We start from the raw sequence: 19,521 nt of genomic DNA, 5'->3' as shown, positions 1-19,521 counted from the left end.
GGGGCCAATTTTACTCTTTACAGGTAAGATGTACTTACTTGTATGTTGACTCTTTGTTTTTCTTATCAAGTAGAGAATGTTTCGATGGGTCTAACCATGATTCCTCCTTAGAAATCAAAGGAATTTCCTTTATGCTTTTCTCTTGAATCTTATCTTCCATTAAATTAGTATTTCTTTTAAGAAGGGAAAACAGTTCTGAAGTTGCCAATGCTTTGCCTGAAAAAACAGAGATTTACTTTTATAAAATGTATTTTCCTTGAACATTTATATGTGTCTAACATGTGCTAGATTATTAATTGAAGTCCTGGGGACACCAGAAATGAAGGTGATATGGTTCCTGAACTCAAGGAGCTTACAGTCTTCTAAGGGAGATGGGACATATACATGTAACTTTAATAAAGTTAGAAAGTGATGTATCATAAGAAACAAACAGATATTTTCTGAAGAGATAATAATGAACTGCAAAAAAGAAATTAACATTCCCACTTTAAAATCCTGTATAGCAAGATGTATATTAACTAGAAAGAAAAACAAAGCTTTTGTTGAAGAACTGTCGGAATTTTTCATACTACTACTTTCTTTGCATCTTCCCCTCCCAAAATCTCAAAAGCCAGTCCAATTACTGAGTACTTTTTCCTAGAAAAATATATGTGTTACATGATAGTTTTCACAGATCTTGGCTACAGCTCTTAATGTGTATCCATCTAGCGAGAGCTCCCCATTGACAATTTATGTTTTAAATACAGAAGCAATTTCCTTGTCTTCTGTTTGTTCACACTGTATCCACAGGAATGCAGCAGGGAACACAGTCTGTGTGATATGAGGGAACATTAGGGGTCCCCAGCATATCTGACTGACCTATGAATGATCAATCTTTGTCAGAGGGGATTTACAAAGTAAAATGCCTACAGGGGTCAGGAAGGCAGCGTCAATGAATGAATCAAGTCTCATATAAGATGATAAATAGCAAATGAAAGTCAGCCTCAGTGTTCATAGGCAAAAGGGAAAGAAAGGTGGCATTACACTGACTTAGAGGGAACCCATTTTCCATAAAGGGGGCCATAGCTACTCTCAGGGAATGACATGTTCTTTTCCAAGAGAAGCAAGAAATTTGGATCTTATATGAAACCTCTTAATGTTTAAACGTGGGCAACTATATCAAGTTTTAAACACTGGGTGAAGAGGCTCAATCAAAGTCACTGGCCATCAAAGCAATCAGCTGAGGAGGGGTGCCAGTACACACTCTGCCCAACACAATAGCGGTTAGTGCTGAGATGGACACTGAAGAAGCACAAGCATCATCTAATTTCTTTTTATACCACAATCATCTGACAGTTTCCTGGGATAAACGTATCTCCACAGATAAACCATCCCTACCCCTATCTCTCCAACTCTAGAAATAGACATAGCACACCACATACTTTTAAAAATCTAACTTGAAAACCAACCTCAGATCAATAGCTATGTTATAAAACTGATTCACAGTTATTAAAAAAAAAAAACTTCTTTTTTGAAATATACTGAATCACACTGCACTAAATTTTGAATAATTTAATCAGACTGAATGTGATTGGAAAATGAAGCCTTAGTGTAGGAAATTAAAATACATGATTGCTTTTCCTTTTGTTTTTGTAACTGCTAGAACAGAATTAATTCCACGAAAAGACAAATGCAACATTCAAATGTAGGTCAAAAGTCACTACACTGTACAAATCAAGCTGGTTCAGGAAAAATTGCTCTGATCCTAGCTATATTTAAGAATTGAGTCTCTTCTTATCTCTGTGTTTCCGTCTGCCTCCCATATCTTTCTGTTCTTTCTGTGAAAGGGTGTCTCTTCTCACACTATGAGAAGGACATTCACTGTTGCTTCTTTCCAGTATCTGCTAATTTTCTCTCTTTCTTCCTCCCCTCCTCTCCATTGCCCTCCCCTCCCACTGCCTCCTGTGGCCCTTGGAACTAGCAGCACCCATATCCAAGACAGCTTGACAAAAGCGGGTTCTTAAAAAAAATTTAAAGCTCAAGCAGAAGGGACTAGAAAACCCAGCTGTCCCCCGCTTTGCCCGCCTTTACTTTCTAAAACTACCCAGCTCTGGTGGCTCTTTTCCTATCTCGAACAGAAGGGAAAAAAACCAAACTATTTTCACGCAGGCTTTCTGAGGCTGAGTCCTTTGAAATACAAAAGTAGAGATGTGGATGGACCTAGAGACTGTCATACAGAGTGAAGTAAGTCAGAAAGAGAAAAACAAATATCGTATATTAACGCATATACGTGGAACCTAGAAAAATGGGACAGAAGAACCAGTGTGCAGGGCAGAAATAGAGACACAGATGTAGAGAACAAATGTATGGACACCAAGGGGGGAAAGTGGCAGGGGCGGGGGGCGGTGGTGGGATGAATTGGGAGATTTTGATTGATATATATACACTAATATATATAAAATGGATAACTAATAAGAACATGCTGTATAAAATAAAATAAAATTCAAAAAAAAAGACTACAAAATAACGAAGGAAAACTATCAAGGGTATAAAATGAACAGTTTTACTAGCACATATTTCTTAATTAAAATAAAATTGCAGTACAGATTGTGTTTGGTGGACACAGTTTATATGGCACCCATACCTAGAACAGCCCTATTTCTTGCTTCAGCGCCATCTAAAGGACTTATACTCCAGATAACACCCGCTTGAAGACACTCTTTTTTTCTGCACCTCATCTCACCAGAGCCCATGTGGCATGGCCATATAACAATGTCAGCATTGCATTAACTTCTCCAACTGCCAGAATCAGCTGTTCAGCTCCTTTCATGTTCAGAATGCCAGCTTTGCCCCACGCTGTCTCATCACACCTGCCCACACACTGATTTGAGTTCCCACCCAGACACTCTTTTTCCTAAGAAAAGTCTAGCACTTGCCTTATTTACAGAGCAGAAGAGGCTGTACAGCTCTTGGAGACTTCCGCATTACCCAGCCCAAAACGGTCCACCTGCCCAATTTACCATCATTTTCTGATTTACCATCACCTTCCATGTCCTAAAGGGCTGTACAGAATTCTGTCAGCACAGGTTGATATCCTCAAGCCGACTTCACAACGGGAGCAACAACAGACTTTGTCTTCCAGCATGAAGAGAATCGCCATACTCAGGGCATGAGAGTGGCACCTGAGGCTGCTGAATAGGACCAAGTCAACCGGCCAGATAGAAACTGAGGTTCCAGGGTATGGTCACACCACTATGTCTGAACAGTGCTGGTTGAAACAGATCGGGCTGATATTTTGTCCCCCAAAGTATAAAGGGAAGAGGAGCTGAATTCCCATGAAAGTAAATGGAAAAAAGAAAAGAAATGTGAGACAATAAATATTTTCTTTCTTCTATTTTTTTATAAGCAGGTATAAATCAGAGCTTAGTTTCATGGGAGGAAGGGGTTAAAAGCATGAACTCTGAGATGAGCCAGCTTGAGTCAAACGCCAAACTCTACCACTTATTAGCTTCTGTGAGCTCAGGCAATTTATTCAAACTCTCTGCGCCTCTGTTTCCTCATCTATAAAATGGGAATAATGAGCATTCCTCCCTCATGGGACGGGCAATTGTGACGATTACATGAAATTATTCATGTAGAGACCTTAGAACAGGAGAAACTCAGCAAACATTAGCAATTGTTATTTAGGCAGGAATAAATCAGACAATGAACAGAAAAGTTTGTTTTTTTTCTAAAGTTTTCTATATTTGATTATTACCTGATTATTACTTGGCTGTCATAGTCATCTATCTGTTTAACAGTAATGCAGTAAATTTATCCACATTGTAGTATGTTTCTAGTAAATTTTGAAATTGAAGGGATCCACTTATTTTGGGGGAGAAATTTTTCTCAGAAATCCTGGTACATTTTGAGCTGCGCAGAGCCCCCAAACTTTTTATGTCTCCAGTGTCCTCCACTTGATGGAACTGCCTTGGTTAATAAAGGAGGCCTGGAGCTACAGTTCCAGAAATGGAAGTCAGTTCTTTCATGACTAATGAACTTTAATGGCCGATGAGATTCAAATGGAAATCAGGCCTAGCTCATAATAAATGTCAAGTAAATATTAGAATAATAAAAAAAAGATATTTCTACCTGACCAAAGATCTGGACAGGAGCACCACAGACATCAGTCACACAAATGCTGCAGTCTGCAGAGGCGGAGAGAACCAGTAAGCGGCCGCCCAGCTCACACATCTCTACGAAACTTATCCAGTCTTCCATGAGGTCAGAATGATCTTATCAGAGTTGCGGCCTCTGTGAGTTTGTTCTTACTGGAATTAAGACAGTACTCCTGAATGAACAGAAATGCCAGCATTCTAAAATGTCCAAATATTAAATGATTGCAGTGATGGAACACTTTTTTTTAAAGTCTGATACGGAAATTGAAAAAGGTACATTTGGGAACAGCAATCTGTGATACAAATGCAAAAGAACAGCTCATGATAACAGAGGTTAGGAAAATGGTATTAACATTCAAAAAAAGGTTTCTAACTGATTTAACTAACTTGAGAAGTGGAAAGAAAGAAAGGAGGGGAAGGGGGAGGATGGAAAGAAAAAAAATCAACAGTAAAATCAGCTATTTGATGAAACTGATGAACATTATCATGTATATAGGTCATCACATATTATACTATTTTATAGTATTATTAGAAAATTGAGCAGGTAATCAGTGACACAAAAATCCCAAACTAACTCAGGATGGCAATAATGTTAGATGAAAGGCCAGGACTCTATTAAATTATGTTTACGGTCTCATTTCAAATGAGGCATATCTTAACTGTTTATTCTCAAACAATGCGTGGTACATTACTGACAACACTGCATTCCTAAATTGGGGGATTGACTTGACGATATATTAACAGAGGATTTTCAATATTGAGAAAAATCTGTTTTTCCCCATGAATTATTTAAGAGAAGTCTGATCAATACATATGTTTTCTTTAAAATACTCAGATTGATTGTGTCTTCCTTTATCTAGAAAACAGACAAGACCTGATTCATAGTTATCTGCAACAAAAGGCAATCAAAAATAATAAAGTTAATGTTAGAACTTTTTCAATGTACCTCTGTATTCCAGATTTTCAAACACCCCTCAAGATCTCCTGCGGCGAGGTATCAATTTGACTTATCAATAGACACAATAATGGAACCAACAACGTTATGAGCCAAAAATTCAGCCAGAAGGTGCTTCTTAAATGTATCCCAGAACCTGACATACCCAGATCCTCCACATGACACCAGGTTGGCTCCCCCTAATATGTAAGAGAACTCCTAATTAGAAAACTACAAACACAAGAAACAACTTCCTCACTGGTTTGCCCTGTAGAAAGCATATGGATGTTGGAGAGGTGAGTAGCCCCAAAATCAACTTCCAGCACTCTGATTCTCTCAAATATAAACTGGAAAAAGCCCTATGATACCTTCACTGGTTTTTGTTGAATATTAAATGAGATAGGATGTGTAAGATGTTCCATTAAATCTAGTTACCACTACTTCATTCATTATTTTGACATTATTTGGGTTTTCAATTTTGATAGAAGTAATCTGTTACTTCAAAAATACTAATTTCAACATTACGATAATATCCCAATTACGTAAAACACATCTTTCTTAATTACCCATTGGACACATATACCAAAGAAGTAAAATTCCTCTTGCACAGAGCTGGATGCATATATGTAGTTATAGCAGCATAGCTATTGATTCTTCTATGTAGCTGTATGCTTTGAATTCCACTTATGAGCTTGTTTTTTAATCTTTCATCAAGAATTCATTGTAAGTCCTTATGGAACACTTTCTTGGTTCATAGGCCTAGAACTAACCTTTTCATTTTCCATTTTTATATGCTTGTAGAAGCACTTTACCTAAATTATTCTTCTGTGGCAAAGTTCCTATTATTATTTGATAAATCTGTAGAAGACTTCCAATTTGCTTCACAAGTGTGCTGCCTATTAACAATCATATCTGTTCAAGGTAGAAATAATGGTATGTAGCCGCTTCAGTGGAAACAATTTGGGAATACTGATAACAGTAAGAAGAATTAGTGTTGAGAGCAATTTCAGGATAATAGTTCATTTTGTAAGTATAAGTGCGTCCTGGAAAATAGAGAGTTTTAGAATCTAACTGTTTCAAGGTCTATTCTAAATATTTCACAATGGTTCTAAAACTCTATAAGGGTATACCTTTATTGACTTTTAATGCAGAAAAATTATATAAGAAAATCATGCAGATTTTCCATCTGCAAATTGAATATGAGAAGGTGAATGTGGAAAACATGGTTCAGATATGTTTCTTTTTTCAATCATATAACATATATATGTCTAGACTCCTAATGTTAAGGAAAAATATTTCTAAAATTAAAAAATTATTTTTTTAGGTGAAAGGTCAAAACTATGCATTGTTCTCAGGAGCAGATTTTTACTTTGGGAGCATGTAGGCTGCATCAACACTACACTAACACAGCCATTGAAGACAAAGGGGAAATTAAGCAAATAGTTATTTAATCTATTATAATATCAAATAACTATGGTAAATCATATGTTAGCATACATCTTAGAAGAGACTCTAACCAGAACTCTGACTTATTCTGGAAAGGATTCGTAGTTGGTAAAGACACCCAAGGCATTACCCATAGCCCCCCACCAAAAAAATTAAGACAATGAGCAGGCAGCTCTCTTGATCAGCAGTTAGCAGCAGCTATTTCAAATTTTGCTATTGCCCCCAATCTCCAAGTTTCTCACTATTTTCTCATAGCCCATTTTGATAATAAGTGCCAGTGTGGTCATCTCAAGACTCAACCCTTCTACCCCATGTAGACCTAAGCTTTGGCTCATATATTTGGAACATGTTTCTTGCTGTGCTCTCTACCTTACCAAATCTCTACGCCACGGCTACAACACCAATTCTGATTGTTGCCCAGAGTTTTTCTCACTCTGATCCTGACATACGCAGCACTGTATAAATTGCCTGTGGGGTCTGGTCTAGCTCCTGCTCCTGGACCCATACTCCTGAATCCTAACCTCTTTTGCCATGGCCTGTGGCTTCCTGTGACCTGGTACTGACTGTTCGCTAGATGCAGTCGAACTCTACAAGACCTCGATCGGATTAGATTGAACTTTCTTTATTGTTCCCTGCTCCAACACTTTACAATATATCAAAGCAGTCTACAGTCAAAATATAAATATATATTTTACCTGTGGCTGCAATGTTTTTTCTTGCTTCAAGGAAGCAAAGCCTCATAACAGCATTATTGCACTCAGTGTCCGTCTCAAAGGAACAGGCTCCCAGAGTAGCCTGGTCAGCCGTGGGGTGGGTGGGGCAGCTCTTCCCAGCACCAGGAAGCTTTTGAGGCTCTGTATCTGAGATGGAGAGAAGCCAGGTGTCTTAATGAACAGATATATGCTTTTCAAACAAAACACTTATGAAAAACAATAGGCTCACCCCCATCACAACCTCCAAAGACTCCAGCAAATCCCACAATAGGTTTCCAGTCAACATCCACGGAGCCTTCGCTGTTCACTTCCTCAACCCCAACTTCAAGGATTGCTTGATTCCATTTTTATTTCTCATACTCCATACAAGCTTACTGTGTTTTCCCTTGATGTGAATTAATAGGGACTTCATTTTATAGTCCCTGCTAACACCTTAGAGATCCTGATACGTTCAAGACAAATGTGATTTTAATATCATGGCATTTTCAACTTATTAATCATTAGTATTAAGCTTGCAAATAATTTAATGAACATGAGATACGACTATGTAATGTATTTCAATGATCATTCTTAAGCAATATTATTTTAGTGAGTTACCCTGGAAAGGATATTCCTAATGGTGCTTCAATTATCTAATGATATCATCTCCAAGCCACACTAATAAAAACTGGGGATATTCATCTCAGAATCTGTAAATAGTCTGCACACAGTTATGAAAAACCTATACAGAGGTGTCTTCAAAATTGCAAAGCAAGAAATCTATAGCAGTGCCTCTTGTGCCTTTTATAAATTTGACATTATCTGCTTTTCTTTCCTATCTGTCTGTCTGTTTTTAATCATAGCCACAATTAGGTTCGCTATCAGAACAAGACTGTGCTCTCCTGAGGACTAAGGCAGACAAAGAGGCAGAATTCCACCCTCTCCATGGAGGGTTCAGATGAACCCTCATTATTAGCTCTTTGTACATAAAGCAGGTCAGAGTTTTGTGCCTGCAGCCAAGTAAACTCTAAATCTCTTAAGTTCGTCATCTTCCTCCTAAACAATTACTCCCTTAGCTTTTCACACACACACACAAAAGCTGTATCTGATGACCAGTCCTTTCATAAGGTCTAACTCAGCTTCTGTGAGTTTATCCAGTTGAGACAACAGAACCTCACTGGGCCATGAGGAATGACATATTCATTACCCAAATAAATTAGTCTAAGGAAAAACCTTTAGTATGTAAAGAAACTAAAATAAAATGTGAAAGGCAATTGTCAAGACATTTTGCTTAAGTATAAAATATTCATCTGCTATGCTAAACTCCCATAAAATACAATTTACTCCCATCACAGGTTTCTAAAGCAAGAAATAATTTAAGATTTCCAGGTGGTGTAATATTTAATACAAGCTCTAGATTGAGCCTGAGTAGCCTATCAAGTGAACACGCGTTCCCATTTTCCTACCAAGGAGTGCCCAAGGTTCAGCCAAAGGCAATTTGGCGAGGTTTATTGGCAAAAAATAAACTAGATAAAAATGAGAGGCCTGCTCCCTGCTGTCAGTAATTCAGAAATGCTGATGTAGCATAAAGAGAAGGAACGGCAAGCCGTGGAGAATTTGCTAAGCCAAGTAAATCTCAAGGTTCTTTTTAGTCACTTTGACGAGACAACGATATCACTAATCCCTTGTGCTTATAGCCAATCATCTATAATTTAGGAGCAAGCTGCAGCAGGTCCATGAACAAACAACAAACAGCTTACTGTGGCTGAACTCAGCCACAGTATTTTAGTTGCGAACTTACGCTCACCCGATTTTGATTTTAGCAGCCGCTGATAATCAGGGTGAAGGACATAGTGAGCATTTTCTGTGCTATTGTTCCACAGAACAGTTTCTCCATCATAACTCCCTATATGAGCCAAGACAGAGAACAGAAATTGCCAGAAAGTTAGATACAAAATATGAACAACAGCAATTAGAAGAAATCATTATCAAAATAACTTACATGGAATCTGGCACTTCGTAAGTTCTCACTATGTATTTGGAGATATGAATGAATAGTAATTACTAGTGTTTTTATTAAACTTTAGAACTTAGAAACTTCATGAAATATCTGTTCAGTAAGTGTGACAGAAATTATTGTTATATCTTTTTCATTTTATAGTAATAAAGCATTCAGAATAAAAGCTTTGTAATGAAACAGCTTGAGTCTGACTCCTGGTTCTACCACCTACTAGCTGTGTAACCTTGGGCAAGTTATTTAACTTCACTTGATGCCACAAGTTCCTCACCTATAAAACTTGGTTAATAATTTTATTTTTTTCATAGGGCCACTGTGAAGAATGAAAAGCACTTAGTGCTTAGCATATTACAAATACTGAAAAAGTGTTAATGATTTTTATCATATTTGTTTATTATTGAGTGAGGGCAAACCAATTAAGTCCTTCTGGGTTTCTGTTTCCTACATTCTTCGTGTGTGTGTGTGTGTGTGCGTGTGGGTGTGTGTTCTTTTCTTTTAATTGAAGTATAGTTGATGTGTGTGTGTTCTTTCAGTTCCTTCTCTTTTATGTCCTTTATTGACTGTTGCTTTCTCCAATCTTAAAGCTTTCCCTACACAAAGTCCTTCCCTACTGCTCATTACAGAAAACATAGAAAAGCCCAAATAGCGAGGCTAAGTCTGACCAAGCCTGTCCTGGGAGGAGCAGTGCACGCCCAGACCACTGCTCTCAGCAGCCCAGTGAGGAAAGCTCCCTGGTGAGCAGAGTGCCCACCTCAAGTGGAGGGCAGAAGACAAGAGCTGAGTGGGCTGTACTGATGGTGTCTTTCTTGGGATTTGGAGAGAGAAGAGAGTAATACATACTGAATTCTGTATTGTCCTGGAGAGGGCAGCCCGTGTAACTCACAAACTGCCCGAGGATGATGGGTTTCCATGGATTAGCTGTCCATGGGAGTAGACTGCCAGCAGCTACATAGCAAATTCAACTGCAGAGTTGGCCCCCCAGAAGATAATCAGGCAAGTTCTGAAAACAATGAAACTTTAAGTGTAGATAGAGCAGGAAACCTTGTATTGTAACACTTCATAGATATCCAAGCTCTTTTCCTGTAATTTTTCATTCCTCTTGATTGATGACATTTTTGGTTCCATAAAAAAAAATTAGTCTGTCAAAATACAGACTTGATAATTTCATGGTGCAATCTGTCTTTATAAATTGGTTTCTTTGGCTGGAAATGATTCAGCAATTTCTGATCCTCTTTAATACGTCACGTCAAAGTATGCCTGTAGATCCTTTCAAGAGCTTGGATTTATAGACATTTCATGAGACCAGTCTTTAACCAATGTTATTTAGACTAAATTGTGCCAAAGGGTTAACGTGTCCCCATTATAAAATATCTGAGTGCCACGGAAGTGTGATTTGTACCCAACAGCCCTAATGCTCCTCAAAAAAGGACAATGAAAATAATAGCTTGTATTTACTGATGAGCTTATTGTGAGCGCTGGGTTAAACACTTACACAGATTATCTTGTGCAATCTTCACTATAAACCAAGATACTAATATATTATTATTAATCAGAAAAAATTATAATTTAGAGTTTAAATAACTTGCTCAATATGAGGTAGTGGCAAGTGGTGGAACCAGGATCTGAAGCCAGGTAGCCAAGCTCAGGAGCTGATGGTCATAACCATTATCACCCAGTCCTAGAAATAAGGACCAAGAGTATCTCTAAGGGCAAGGACTGCTTCTTTAAGAAATCTTTTCATTTTGCAGTTGAGAAAAGGCTTTTTCAAAGTGAGTGAGGCAAAAAAATACAATTTTCACAACTGATTGTCAAGTGAAGGTTCAAGTAACCTGTAACAAGAATTTGTGGAGGTAAAAATGCAGTACGTAAGATATCATTACAGTGTGTACTCCTCCCTTCCATTCTTCAGGCTGGATGAAAAACTGATTGAAGTTTTTACTTAGAGTAAAACAGACTAATAGCCCTAGTAAAAAAGGATATAGCATTTAGCTGTGGATGGATATAAAAGTGATATAGATATTGAGTAGCCATCATGCACTTGGATAGGGTGATTTGAGAGGTCTAAAAGATGCTGCTGCCCAAAATTTTATCCGTACTTGTCATCCATAAGGCTGAATTCCCACACTGAATTTGCATTTGGATTCTCTCCTGAATTCTCTGGTAAATTATAAATATTTAATGTCAGAAGGTTAATCTTCCTTTCATAATCATTAAACCAACCATGTATGCATTTATCAGATTAATTATCCACAACCAAGACCCTAGAACAAAATTTCTCCAACATGGAACCACCAAAAGGTTTTTGACAGTAACAATAAAAAAGGGTAGAGTCTGTGGGTCCTTTTTCATACAGCATCTTGAGGAACTATATTTGTGGAACACTTGAAAATGCCACTTCAAAGAAATGGGATGGAGGACAGATATGTTTTCAACAGAAACAGTAGTTTTTAAAAGGTCAGTATTCTGGGGCACTTCTGGTGAATTTGAGGACAGACCAGAAAAGACAGAGAATGAAATGTCTTGTGCCTGGTAAGGAAGGGAGGAGCCTAAAGTTAAATTTGGGGGGCATCAAAATATGGGGCCACCCTGTTTCCTCTTGATTGCAGCTCTGGCTCCCAGCCTCTGGTAAGCCTCTCCTCCTTCTAGAGCCAGACACATTTCAAAGGAGCATTTGTAATCCCAGGCTTGGTGTCTCCACCCACGTTCTCTCTTCATCTTTCTGAAATCTTGCTTTCAATTCCACCCATGCTAAAGGTCTCCCAATTGCCCTGCCAGTGTAACTAACTCCTCACCCTCTTATGGATGTGAGTTTGTTCCTGGAAACTCTTCTGTTTCCAAACGCCCTGCTTCTCTTCCTGCCTCCCCAACCTTTCATTCTTTGTACTCTACTTCACCTCCCTTTTCTCTATTTCTCTTGTTAATATGGACATTACTTACTGTCATTCCTCCACTCCCCTCTCACTGCTCAAAAGAGCTTGTTCAGAGATTTTGTATACCACTGTAATTTCCAATCTCACTTCTGTACAAATGGCTCTTAAATTTATCTACATTTAGAACTTCTTCCAGTGTTGAGTCGTTCCCACTTGACAGCTGACAGTTCCATTATAGTTTCCATCAGCAACATATCAAAAATCCAAATTTTTCATCTTCACTCCACAGGAGGACTCCCTAAATTCCCCAAATTGGTTAACAGACCAGAATTCCAACTTCCTGCATGTCTTTCTCTTCCCTAGTCAAATAAAATACTCAGATTCTTCCTCTGTGATATGTTACATATTCATTCCTTCCTTTTTATTTTAAATAACCAGTGACAGCTTCCTAGCTCAGCACTCACTAGCTCATGGTTGAAAATTTTTAATAGCCTCTTAACCCATTTCACTGTTTCTAGGCTACCCACCTCTGTACATTCTTCATCCTGCAACCAGATTAATCATTCCATTCAGGAGCTCTTAATATACATTCATTCTACAAGCATTTCTTTTCTCCTTGGAAGTCCCTGTTCATGGTGCTGCAGGGGACAGAGCCATGAACATAAAGTGACTAAAATGTAAAGTGAAATGTGCTAAGTGCCAAGGAAGTACTGACCAACTGCCATGGAAATCCAGGTATAGAAATCACAGAAGGCTGAGTGAAGGGGTTATTTTTGAGCTGGACCATAACGGATGGGTAAGATTTGGAAGAGGAAGTCACTCTTGGCAGAGTGGGGAAACAACATGATCAAAAGGTAAGGCTAAGGCCCTGTTAAAAACCATTTCTTCATTTTTTCCATTTCCTACATGACAAAATTCAAATGTCTGGGGGCCTGTTATTCAAGATCTAATAATATTTGGATCCAATCAACTTTTTTAGAGTTTTTCCCTCTATCCTTCTATCCTTGGTTTTCAAAGTAAAATGTGAATGTCCAGCTATTTGAGAGGGCTACTAGAAGCCACAGGGTAAATATGGCATGCCTTCCTAAGTGTTCATTTTACTCAAAGGGTTTTAGGGAAAATATTTTTATATTAAAAATAAGGATACATGAATTCATGAAATAGAATGTAAAATTCACCTGGATTTTATAGATAGAATGCAAGTTTTCAAATAACTTTCTTGCTTGCAGGAGCTGTTTTGAGCTGTTACGAGTATTCAGAGGCTGTTTCTGAAGCATATCTCATGTTCAAGCCAAGCAATACTCTTACTGTTAAGTACGCTTTGCATTTCTAGCTGCCTTTTTTTTTTAAGATTTATTTATTATTTATTTAATTATTTTATTTATTTTTGGCTGCGTCGGGTCTTAGTTGCGGCACGCAGGATCTTCGTTGAGGCGTGGGGATCTTTCGTTGTGGTGCGCCGGCTCTTCGCTGTGGTGTGCGGACTTCTCTCTAGCTGTGGTGTGTGGGTTTTCTCTTCTCTAGTTGTAGTGCACAGGCTCCAGGGCACATGGGCTCTGTAGTTGTGGCGTGAGGGTTCCAGAGCTTGTGGGCTCTGTAGTTTGTGGCACGGCGGGCTCTGTAGTTGAGGTGCGTGAGCTCAGTAGTTGTGGTACGCGGGCTTAGTTGCCCCGCAGCATGTGGGATCTTAGTTCCCTGATCAGGGATAACCCATGTCCCCTGCATTGTAAGACGGATGTTTTACCACTGGACCACCAGGGAAGTCCCCTAGCTGCTTTGTTTTTATTCATGATGGGCTCTTCCATTCCTCCATGGACTTCCTTTCACACACAGACCCACATCTACCTGTCTACACACCCATTTGTTAAGGCTCTCTTGTTCTGTAGTCTTCCTTAATAACTAGTGCTGAAAGAAATATTACCCTCGTCTGACCTCTTACATCATTTGCAGTTTACTTACAACATTTAATTAATATTATATAGTCTCTGCTCCTCTGCTAGATTGTAAGCTCTCAGAAACCAGGGATCGTGTCTTATTCTACAACCCTCAGTGGCAATCATAGTGACCTACACATATTAAGTATTCAATAAATATTTGTCAAATGAATGAAGGAAAAATTCTCTGCTCAGATGTTACCTCCTTGGGTAAGCCTTCCCTGACCACCCAAGCTAAAGACTCTTCCTTGAGTTTCTCATTCTTCATCTACATCATTTTTCTTTATTACATTATCATTATGTGATATTGGGGTCTTTACCTATTTGTCTGTTCCTTTTCTGTCTCTCCTACCATAAATAGGCTCTAGGAGAGCAAAGATTTTGTTTTTTCCCCTCAGCATCAGTAGTGCCTAGAATAGTACCTAGAAAATAATAGGCATTTCATAAAAACTTGCTGAATCAATACATGAATTATTTTATTTTTAAATCAATAATTTAATATTAATGTAACCTTAATATTAAGGCTTAGCAAGAAAAGATAATATAAATAAGGTAATTTGCAGTTCTGAAATTGTCATTAATCTCATAATAGCTTTATATGCATATATTTTTAATTTTCTCTCTACCTATTGGTAAGTTTGGTTGAAGAGGTTACCTTTCGGGAATGGAGAATGTGAGGGTGGGAGTGAGAGAGAAGCGATCAGTCCATATCTCTTCTATTATCTCTCAGCCAAAATACAATGTCAGATGTCTTCTTTGCCAAGCTATCCATATTAACTAGGTATATTTAGGGAATACCACCCAAAGGCACAAAATCCTTTTCATAAGATGGTATAAAAAGCCCTTCTGATATTTGACCTCGTGTGTCATAATGGTGAGAAACTAATTAGCTGCCACTTTTCCCTTGAAACGTAACCTGAAGCTTTCATTTGAAATGACAGTTATCCTTAAAATACCTTCAGAATCCACACTGTATTTCTTACTTTGTACATTTCCAAGATAACTATTTTTTTTAAGTTTGTACTTTTGCCAAAAGTAAAATTGAAGTCCAGAATGAGCCAATTTTTAGGCCATTTTAGGAGTCTGAGAGATTTGTTCTTTCTGACATTGAAGGAGTTTACTAGTTCCATTCCGCACCTCGCATTTGAAATCCTGGGAGTACTGCTACTGAGTCATTGTGTCCTCTTGTGATGCCGACCTTATCTCTAATTCAGAATTTAGATATGATGACCAACTTTGTGAAAGCAAAATTAGTTTACCTGTCCAGGGCAAATTTTTTTTTAATGTTTTAAAAAACAATCTCTTTTAGGATGAATGAGATAGGAAAATAACTTTTGCCAAAACTTATCATGTAGAAATTGTCATAGTGAGAACAAAAGAACACAGTCAACTATTGGTTCCCTCGGAGGTTAATTGTTCATGTTTTGTTACTCTAATTATCATAAGAACGTATCCGTGTTCGATCCATTGCTTTTTAGGCCAAAAGGATTATCTCAAAGATAGAGAATGAGGTCAAAATAAATCAGTTCATTTTTATTCTTTTTCCTAAAATTTGCGGAGTCCAATTTTGGATACTGAAACTGTCACAAAATTAGTTTTGAGGGTTATTTGCGAATTTCAAACATACTCGCCCCCTCCTAGCCTCCAACAAGACTATTCAGAATAAGTCACAACTTTGGAAGTTTTCATTCTGATTCTTATCCTAATAATAGAAACTGACTGAGTCATATATAAGATTATGTATAGTTCCTTAGCAAGGCAATTATTAAGAATTTAATATCTTGTGATAGATAAGTTTTATTGTTGAGGAACTTCAAATCCCTAATCTCATTTCCCTTAAAAGTACTTTTAGAAATAAAATTATATCAACAGCTATTTACTGACCATTTACTTTTTAAAGGACGCTACTATCAATCATATTTTCAGAATTATTTGAAATTATATGAAAGATTCTCTTTTTATTTGTATAAGTCTAGATATTTTACAGAGATAAAACCTTCATAAAGAGAGGTTTCTCCTTTAACTAAAAGAAGAGAAATAAAGTGGGGAAAACAAAGAGCTTGAGTTTATTTCTACAGAGAGTTGTAAATACAGAATCATGGAATTTTAGGGCATAAAATTAAGATAAAAATAAGATCAGGGCTTCCCTGGTGGTGCAGTGGTTGAGAATCTGCCTGCTAATGCAGGGGACACGGGTTCGAGCCCTGGTCTGGGAAGATCCCACATGCCGCGGAGCAACTAGGCCCGTGAGCCACAACTACTGAGCCTGCGCGTCTGGAGCCTGTGCTCCGCAACAAGAGAGGCCGCGATAGTGAGAGGCCCGCGCACCGCGATGAAGAGTGGCCCCCGCTCGCCGCAACTAGAGAAAGCCCCCGCGCAGAAACGAAGACCCAACACAGCCAAAACTAAATAAATAATAAATAAAAGAAATACAAACTGGGTACTAAATACAGATTCTAATTTAAAAAAAAAAAAAGATCAAACCTTAAACTATTATGATTATTTGATTTCACCAGAACTATACATATTAGGTGACTACTTTTAACAAATGCAAAGGTAATTGATCATCTATTCACTTAGTTTTACCAACATAAATACAGCTAGGTATTTAACCAGGTATTTTTTAACTGACCCTATGTCAATTCACAACTTTGTCTCTAAGCATATTTTGCTTAAGGTGATAAGAAACATATTTCTAGAAGTTCTGAATTTGGGGCTTCTTTTTTCTGATGGAAATATTCTCTAGATATGAAAGGTCATATTTCTAAATAACCAGCACGGGCTCTCTGATTCAGGCTTTGCTTAGGCCCATTTCACAGTGACATTTTCCATATCTTGCCTTGTATGCGTCAACTCCCCAACTAGCATGTGATGCCCTTGAAGGAAGGAATCCTGCTTCTTCACTTTCAGTCCATCATTGTTCCTAACTCCATGCTTTCCATCTAGGTGCAGTTTAAAGATATTTGTGGAAAGGAAAGGGGAAATATCATGGTAAGCTAAAATTCTAAGGTATTGTTAAGTTGATAAATGTGTGGTTTTTTATGTGTTTCTTCAAATGCACAAAACTGATTCATTAGCTTTGACTGACACGACCAACCTACTCATTCATATTATTTATTTAAAAGAATATAATTGATCTCCCGAGGTTTAATGACTCAGTCTGTAACTCGGGAATGGTGGAAAGAGCATGGACCTTGGCATAGAATTCTAACTCGGCTGCCTGCTAGCCTTGGCCAGGCTACCCAACCTCTTCAAGCCTTGCCTCCTCCTTTGTGAAAGAGAATTGGTAATACTTAGCTTTCTGGCTTACAGTAATGAGAGAATAGATTTGAATAGCTACTCTGCTTTCCTCTAATTCGGAGTGTAATTACTGGGTAATCAATCTCTCTAATCCTCAGATTCCCTGTCTATTCAATAAACGTTAATTAAGCCATTCAACAAATATCACTGAGCATCTAATAAGCCCCAGAAACTATATATATATATATATATATATATATATATAGCATATGTATATATATATGCTTATTAAATGCTCAATATATATATTCCTAGGTTAAATAAAGTACAGGAAACTAAATAACACAAAGACAAAAGTGGGCATATTTCCACCCTGGGAGTAAAGAGAAACATTCTGGTGGGGAAGATATATGAATGAGACTTGAAATAGGAATAAACATTAGCCACATGAAAAATATTTGGAGAGAGTTCTAGATAAGGGGAGAGAATAAAGGCATGGGGTTGAGAAACAGTACGGTTTGTATGGAAACAGTCTGACAGCAGGTTGTTATTTGAGTTTAGAATGTACACAAGAATGGGTGAGTATGAAGCTCAGAATAGTCCAGGCCAGAGGGCGTTTCGTGGGTTTTTTTGTAGACACTTTCAAAAGCTTTAAACAAGGAAGTGACATAGACAGATCGCATTGTAGAAAGAAATCACTGTAGAAATCATTAAAATGAGCAAATCTATTTAAGAGGTAAAAGGGAAGCATTACTAGAGGAAAGGACAAATAAGAAGGCTGTGACATTCATGTATGTAGAAATGATGCTCTGAATTATACAGTTTAGTAGTAATAGGAACAGATTTGAAAAAATATTTAGAATATAAAATAGATAAGGCTTAGAGACTACTTGGTTGTGAAGTTGAGTGAGAAGGGAAAACCAAGGTGGATGAACAGGGTGTCTAGCAATTAACTGAAGCTCCGAATCTAAGAGAAGAAGCAGATTTGGGGAAAGGGAATGAATAATACATTCAGTTTAGAATATGTAGAATTTGGGATTGCAGTCAGACGCATCCAGCAAGCAAATGGATAAGTGAGCTTAGAGAGATAAGAGCTGAAGATAGAGATTTGAGATATCTACAAAATATTGCCTACCTTCCGAGAGGAAGCTAAAGATTAAGTTAGATAGTGTATGTAAAGTGCGTAATGCTACAAAGCACTATGAATAAAATAAATTGGATGGCATATTTATGTACCTAACTCAATAAATGTAATTTCTATTCCATCTTGGGCAGAATTATCAGACCAATTTCTTTATTTAAATAGAGCCTAAAGTTAAAGTTACAGTATAACTTAACAGCCTCCTCTGGGTTTTAAAGAAAGCTTAATAAGCTGACGGTCAATCTTCCAGTTATTTCTTCTCAAATCACTAAACTATTATGGAGTTGGCTTAATGGACCATCCTCCCCAAGCCAGAACCAAAAAACTGACCTGTTCTCTTGCCTCTTTTGTTAAATGCCTCTTGGTTAAAAAAAAGACCCTGCAAAGATCCTGCAAAATCCATCCTAACGTAAGACCTTCTACTTAGGAAATATAATTTTTAAATTCATCAACATGAAAGTAAAACAATATAATTGGGAATGCAGTCATTCAACTTTCAATTCCAACCACAGGGATCCAAGTCCGGACAACCTTGTGGAAGATGGAAAAGATGGAGGAAAATGAGAGGAGTGGTAAGTTTTCCTCCACTCATTTCAATCCTCCCAAAAATTCCTCCCCAAGATTATAGAAAGTGACCACCCACCATGTTGGGGAAGCTAATAAAGTAGTCTTGTTCAGGCCTCAGATGTGGCACTAGGCCTCTCTCTGACGGGACAATGACGCTAAAGCTGGCTGCATGCCAAACTGCTGAGCTACACCCAGGCCAGCAGGGGTGGCACAAGCACACATTGTAAACCATTAGATAAGATAGGGAGTAAGTCATGGGACTTCTCGCACCTTGAGGGTCTGGCCAGTCCCCGGGGATCAAGAACATTCTCAGACTTAAGAGTTAAGACCAAGGCATTTACGACAACAACCAGAGCTGCAAACTTGCACGTAGGCTGATCGTTATCAGCCTGTGGCCTGGTGCTAAAAGCTGGGCTCCGTTGAGTGGCAAACTGAAGTCTCAGCAATGGGGTACACGCACCGCCTGGGACCTTCCCAACTGGGACTCCAGATTGCTGTTCAAGGGACTTCCCAGCGCTACTTGGATCTGGATGTAGCTGCTTCC

General features: G+C 38.1%; 1 protein-coding gene across 1 annotated transcript in view; it reads right to left on the bottom strand.

The window, feature by feature from the left end:
* WDR49 (WD repeat domain 49) overlaps window positions 1-19,521 on the bottom strand; it is a 146,178-nt gene that overhangs the window by 28,102 nt on the left and 98,555 nt on the right. The window contains 9 exon segments of the mRNA XM_061192758.1: window positions 39-186; window positions 189-216; window positions 4,111-4,236; window positions 4,238-4,309; window positions 5,083-5,270; window positions 7,212-7,376; window positions 9,016-9,114; window positions 11,055-11,111; window positions 11,114-11,163. Coding sequence (XP_061048741.1) covers window positions 39-186; window positions 189-216; window positions 4,111-4,236; window positions 4,238-4,309; window positions 5,083-5,270; window positions 7,212-7,376; window positions 9,016-9,114; window positions 11,055-11,111; window positions 11,114-11,163 — 933 coding nt within the window.

Source organism: Eubalaena glacialis, chromosome 6, assembly GCF_028564815.1.
Source record: "Eubalaena glacialis isolate mEubGla1 chromosome 6, mEubGla1.1.hap2.+ XY, whole genome shotgun sequence".
NCBI classification, from domain to species: domain Eukaryota; kingdom Metazoa; phylum Chordata; class Mammalia; order Artiodactyla; family Balaenidae; genus Eubalaena; species Eubalaena glacialis.
The sequence above is the reverse complement of the archived record's forward strand: the minus strand, read 5'-3'. Positions and strand labels throughout refer to the sequence as shown.